This window comes from Chiloscyllium plagiosum, chromosome 16, assembly GCF_004010195.1.
Source record: "Chiloscyllium plagiosum isolate BGI_BamShark_2017 chromosome 16, ASM401019v2, whole genome shotgun sequence".
Lineage (NCBI taxonomy): Eukaryota > Metazoa > Chordata > Chondrichthyes > Orectolobiformes > Hemiscylliidae > Chiloscyllium > Chiloscyllium plagiosum.
The window spans coordinates 39,449,275-39,456,036 of NC_057725.1; the positions used below are offsets into that span (position 1 = coordinate 39,449,275).

Sequence of the window (6,762 nt, forward strand, 5' to 3'; positions counted from 1 at the left end):
CACTGTGAAGAACAATTCACCACAACTCTCCACTTCCTGTGACTCGTCCATTTTGTTATCTTTCCCCTTTTTATTCAATTGGCAAAGTTAAAGCCCATTTCTGATTCTTTATCAAATACTCTTTCAAAATACATATTTATTGTATTGGCCACATTATTATCAACAACTTGATGTATCATTTCAAAAAACTCTAATCAAGTTAGTGAAGCATGATTTCCCTTCAATTATATAGTAGCAGTTTTCTCCAATTACCCCTCCTATTGTCCAAATGATGGTTAATATTGTCTAGAATATAGTTTCCCATAACCAAGATCAAACTGACTAGCTTGTATTTTCTATGTTTATGCTTCCCTCTATTTGAACTAAGGTGTAACATTTGCCGTTCTCCATCCTTGACTGCACCTGCAATTTCTGCCCTTTTTCTCTCGGCTTCCTCAGCTGCATTCCATCCAGTCCTGGCAATTTACTAATTTTAAGCACAATCTGTCATTCTAATTATATCAATAGTCAGTCTATGCAGTAGTTCCATTACCTCCTCCTTCACTGTAACATTGACAGCATTTCCTTCTCTCAGATGCAAAATATTTATTTGGTACCGTAGCCATACTTACTGCCTCCATATGAGAATCTTCTTTTAGGTTCATAATTGGTGATACTCATTTTTTAATACCCTTTCAATATTTTAATGCTTATAGAAGACTTTTGGGGATTCCCTTTTATGTTAGCTGGCAGTTTCTTCTCATGCTCTGATTTTCTTATTTCCTTTGCTTCTCTTAACTTTCTATTATTAGCCTGGTTCTCATGTAATATCAATTTGGCATGCCTTAAAAACTTATTTTTCTCTGCTTCATCTTATTCTATTATTGTCATAACCAATGAATCTCTGGCTTTGCCTGTCCTAACCTTCTCCCTTTTGGGAAGATGCCTTGACTGTGCCCAAACTACCTTCTGTTTAATTTTTTTCTGTTATAGTTTTGGCTGCCAATCCATCATTCCTGTGCGCTTAGGACAAATCAGGCCATTCTATGAGCATTGCTCCCTAAATTCTCACTGTCTGGCAGTGATCCACCTGCCCTCCCCTCATTCTCTGGTAGCAGATCCAGCAATTACTTTTATTGGATCAGAAAAGTATGATTAAGAAAACACTCCTGAACACAGCTGAGAAACTTTTCTCTCTCTTTGCTATTTACACAAGAGAAATTATTCTCCCTCTCTGCCCTTTATATAATTGCTATCCCAGTCCAGACAATATTATTGAAGTCTGATTATCTACTCTATACCTCTTACATCTCTCAGCATTTTCCCTGCACATATCTTTTTCACTCACTTGCCCACACCATGCAACCCTTTGTGGTAGCATTCAAGATATGAAATGTCTAATATCACATGATTTTCTACAATACAGTGGTGATGTAGAATACATTTTGAATGATTAAAAAATGCTTACTAATATGGGATGAAATTAGGTCATGTGACATCAACAGTCTGATGCTGAATACTCAAACTTAAACAAATGATCAATTAACTTGGAAGAAAATTTAATATATCTTAAAGTCACCACAAGTTTGGATGTCAAATTTTCACATGATAGCATTGATTAAATAACTCTGACTATTTTCATTTACTGTCGAGCTGCAAAGGAATATGAAACAAAAACAGAAGTTGCTGGAAAAGCTCAGCAGCTCTGGCAGTTTCTGTGCAGAGACATTAAAGTTAACATTTTGGGTCCAGTGACCCTTCCTCAGATGTTTTGATTTACAACATCCGCAGTTCTTTTAGTTTGCAAAAAGAATACACTTTTGACAGAAAATTTCAATAAAATAAATTCTTAATCAATTGAACAACATCAAGCCTCCATTATTCTATAAGTAACAATTTTAATTAATTATTTAAACACTGGTTTCTTGCCTCCTTCTCAGGCTTGTGAAAGTGTTTGACGATGCCATTGATAGCTTCCCCAACAGATTCTTGTATCTGACCAGTATTTAGCTCTGCAACAAAGAAAAAATGTTTCATCAAATTATGTTATGTTTATTCCCATAAGTTTTCAAATATTATGTCTTTACACAGTGCAGTGCATAAAGTCGATAAATTGTGAACAAGAGACATAATTAATAAATGGAAAGACCAAAGTTCTGCCCAGTTCGACTTCCTGATGAAGGGCTCCGGCCCGAAACGTCGATTCTCCTGCGCCTCGGATGCGGCCTGACTTGCTGTGCTTTTCCAACTCAGATCTCCACCATTTGCAGACCTTACTGTCTCCTACCAAAGTTGTGTAGGTTTGCAGTCTTATAAAAAGAATCATTTATCAATGGTCTTTTGTTGCTGAAAGAAGTTCAGATTTCTCCTTTATAAAAAAGTGTTGCAAAGTCAAATAGATGAAGCCCCACAGTCTGTACTCTATCACAAGCTTTGTCCTTGTATGACCTTTACTAGCATCAAAACTTTTACATTTTAATTTCTTTTCAGTTTCAACTAAAGATCATCCATTGCATCCACAGACCCGGCTGCTGACCTGCTGAATTCTTCCATTTTCTGGCATTTTTATTTTAAATTTACAGCACCCACTCTATTTTGATTTTACACAAGATACTCCTTGAATTCTGCAATTACGTCACTGAGCTGCCATTGCTACATGTATGAGATTGATTAGCAACAGTGAAACAGTTCTGTCTTAAATCAGTGTTCCCCACCCAAACTAGATTCGATAAACTACAATCTGGAATACCCAAGTCTTTTAGGGAATCAACTCCATTGTCTGTCAGGTTCCACAACAATATGCAATGACGGAAGATAATTATTTTAAATCTCCAAACTTCTCATAGTGTTAATAAATAGCACATTGTTGCTAAAGCGCAAACTCATTTGAGGATTTAAAATATTCTTCCTTCTTCTGTGATTTAATTTGCAATTCTTCCACCCACGCACCCCCCCCCCAAAAAAAAATCACATCTTTACTTACTTTGCCTGCTGGTAGGAGTTATATTGACAAATCTCCTGATCATACTTGGAGATTGCTGCAGTGGAGGGGTCCGACAGTGACGTTCATCGGTTTCTTGACTGGCTGATGCAAGTTCTCCAACTAGAATCCTTTCTAGGCTCCCATCATCCACCCCTTTACCGAGCCATCTACCACATGGGAACCTGGCAAACAAATAAACATGACTAGCTCCATTATACTTCTACAAATTAACATATACCTTAAGACATGAGATAGCGTTGGCAAATACAATTAAAGAGAATCCAAAGGGTATTGACAAATATATTAAGGACAAAAGGGTAACTAGGGAGAGAATAGGACCCCTCAAAGATCAGCAAGGTGGCCTTTGTGTGGAGCCACAGAAAATGGGGGAGATACTAAATGAATATTTTGCATCAGTATTTACTGTGGAAAAGGATATGGAAGATATAGACTGTAGGGAAATAAATGGTGACATCTTGCAAAATGTCCAGATTACAGAGGAGGAAGTGCTGGATGCCTTGAAACGATTAAAGGTGGATAAATCCCCAGGACCTGATCAGGTGTACCCGAGAACTCTGTGGGAAGCTAGAGAAGTGATTGCTGGGCCTCTTGCTGAGATATTTGTATCATCGATAGTCACAGGTGAGGTGCCGGAAGACTGGAGGTTGGCAAACGTGGTGCCACTGTTTAAGAAGGGCAGTAAAGACAAGCCAGGGAACTATAGACCGGTGAGCCTGACCTCGGTGGTGGGCAAGTTGTTAGAGGGAATCCTGAGGGACAGGATGTACATGTATTTGGAAAGGCAAGGACTGATTCGGGATAGTCAACATGGCTTTGCGCGTGGGAAATCATGTCTCACAAACCTGATTGAGTTTTTTGAAGTAATAAAGAAGATTGATGAGGGCAGAGCAGTAGATGTGATCTATATGGACTTCAGTAAGGCATTCGACAAGGTTCCCCATGGGAATCTTATCAGATCAAGTGGATCAGTTGGAGAGACAGATAGAAGCGATGAGGAATTTGCAACAGCAGCAGTATGTGATGGATGGCATTAATGGAAGGGGGAAAAGTCTCAGATACAGTCACATAGATGGGTTAACTCCAGGAAGGGTAAGAGAGGTAGGCAGCTAGTGCAGGAGTCTTTTGCGAATATACCCATTTCAAACAGGTATGCTGTTTTGGAAAATGTAGGGGGTGATGGATTCTCAGGGGAATGTAGCATGAACAGCCACGTTTCTGGTATTGAGACTGGCTCTAATGCAACGAGGGGTACATCGGCTTCCAAGAGATCAATTGTGTTAGGGGATTCTGCAGTCAGAGGTATAGACAGACGTTTCTGTGGCCAGCAGAGAAAAAGCAGAATGGTGTGTTTTTTTCCCTGTTTCCACGAACAAGGATGTCTCAGAGTGTCTCAGAATGTTCTCAAGGGGGAAAGGGGCCAGCAGGAGGTCATTGTTCACATTGGAACCAACGACGTTGGAAGGGAAAAGGTTGAGACTCTGAAAGGAGATTACAGAGAGTTAGGCGGAAATTTAAAAAAGAGGTCCTTAAGGGTAGTAATATCTGGATTACTCCCAGTGCTACGAGCTAGTGAGGGCAGGAATAGGAGGATAGTGCAGATGAATGCATGGCTGAGGAGCTGGTGTATGGGAGAAGGATTCACATTTTTGGATCATTGGAATCTCTTTTGGGGTAGAAGTGACCTGTACAAGAAGGATGGATTGCACCTAAATTGGAAGGTGACTAATATACTGGCAGGGAAATTTGCTAGAACTGCTTGGGAGGATTTAAAGTAGTAAGGTGGGGTGGTGGGACCCAGGGAGATAATGAGGAAAGAGATCGATCTGAGACGGGTACAGCTGAGAACAGAAGTGAGACAAACAGTCAGGGCAGACAGGGACAGGGTAGGACTAATAAATTAAACTGCAATTATTTCAATGCAAGGGGCCTAACAGGGAAGGCAGATGAACTCAGGGCATGATTAGAAACATGGGACTGGGATATCATAGCAATTACGGAAACATGGCTCAGGGATGGGCAGGACTGGCAGCTTAATTTTCCAGGATACAAATGCTACAGGAAGGATAGAAAGGGAGGCAAGAGAGGAGGGGGAGTTGCATTTTTGATAAGGGATAGCATTACAGTTGTGCTGAGGGAGGATATTCCTGGAAATACATCCAGGGAAGTTATTTGGGTGGAACTGAGAAATAAGAAAGAGATGGTCACCTTATTGGGATTGTATTATAGACCCCCCAATAGTCAGAGGAAAATTGAGAAACAAACTTGTAAGAAGATCTCAGCTATCTGTAAGAATAACATGGTAGTTATGGTTGGGGATTTTAACTTTCCAGACTTCGACTGGGACTGCCATAGTGCTAAAGGTTTAGATGGAGAGGAATTTCTTAAGTGCATACAAGACAATTTTCTGATTCAGTATGTGGATGTACCTACTAGAAAAGGGGCAAAACTTGACCTACTCTTGGGAAATAAGTCAGGGCAGGTGACTTAGGTGTCAGTGGGGGAGCACTTTGGGGCCGGCAACCATAATTCTATTCGTTTTAAAATAGTGATGGAAAAGGATAGACCAGATCTAAAATTGAAGTTCTAAATTGGAGAAAGGCCAAATTTGACGGTATATGGCAAGAACTTTCGAAAGCTGATTAGAGGCAGATGTTCACAGACAAAGGGTCGGCTGGAAAATGGGAAGCCTTCAGAAATGAGATAACAAGAATCCAGAGAAAGTATATTCCTGTCAGGGTGAAAGGGAAGGCTGGTAGGTATAGGGAATGCTGGATGACTAAAGAAATTGAGGGTTTGGTGAAGAGAAGGAAGGAAGCATATGTCAGGTATAGACAGGATAGATCAAGTGAATCCTTAGAAGAGTATAAAGAAAGTAGGAGTATACTTAAAAGGGAAATCAGGAGGGCAAAACGGGGACATGAGATAGCTTTGGCAAATAGAATTAAGGAGAATCCAAAGGGCTTTTACAAATATATTAGGGACAAAAAGGTAACGAGGGAGAGAATAGGGCCCCTCAAAGAGCAGCAAGGCAGCCTTTGTGTGGAGCACAGAAAATAGGGGAGATACTAAATGAATATTTTGCATCAGTATTTATTGTGGAAAAGGATATGGAAGATATAGACTGTAGGGAAATAGATGGTGACATCTTGCAAAATGTCCAGATTCCAGAGGAAGGAGTGCTGGAGAACTCTGTGGGAAGCTAGAGAAGTGATTGCTGGGCCTCTTGCTGAGATATTTGTATCATTGATAGTCACAGGTGAGGTGTCCGAAGACTGGAAGTTGGCAAACGTGGTGCCACTGTTTAAGAGTCTGACCTTGGTGGTGGGCAAGTTGTTGGAGGGAATCCTGAGGGACAGGATGTACATGTATTTGGAAAAGCAAGGACTGATTAGGGATAGTCAACATGGCTTTGTGCGTGGGAATTCATGTCTCACAAACTTGATTGAGTGTTTTGAAGAAGTAACAAAGAAGATTGATGAGGGCAGAGCAGTAGATGTGATCTATATGGATTTCAGTAAGGCGTTCAACAAGGTTCCCCACGGGAGACTGATTAGCAAGTTTAGATCTCATGTAATACAGGGAGAACTAGCCATTTGGATACAGAACTGGCTCAAAGGTAGAAGACAGAGGGTGGTGATGGAGGGTTGTTTTTCAGACTGGAGGCCTGTGACCAGTGAAGTACCACAAGGATTGGTGCTGGGTCCTCTACTTTCATAAATGATTTGGATGCGAGCATAAGAGGTACAGTTAGTAAGTTTGCAGATGACACCAAAATTGGA

At 40.5% G+C, this 6,762-nt stretch overlaps 1 protein-coding gene across 2 annotated transcripts in view; it reads right to left on the reverse strand.

Annotated features, from left to right (window-relative positions):
* The window catches only part of LOC122557812 (DENN domain-containing protein 5A-like), a 264,214-nt gene that overhangs the window by 12,847 nt on the left and 244,605 nt on the right, over positions 1–6,762 (reverse strand). For both annotated transcript variants that reach the window (XM_043705881.1, XM_043705880.1), the window contains 2 exons: positions 2,963–3,144; positions 1,909–1,991 (listed from right to left, as the gene is read on the reverse strand). In XM_043705881.1, coding sequence (XP_043561816.1) covers positions 1,909–1,991; positions 2,963–3,144 — 265 coding nt within the window. The remainder of the gene's footprint in view (positions 1–1,908; positions 1,992–2,962; positions 3,145–6,762) is intronic.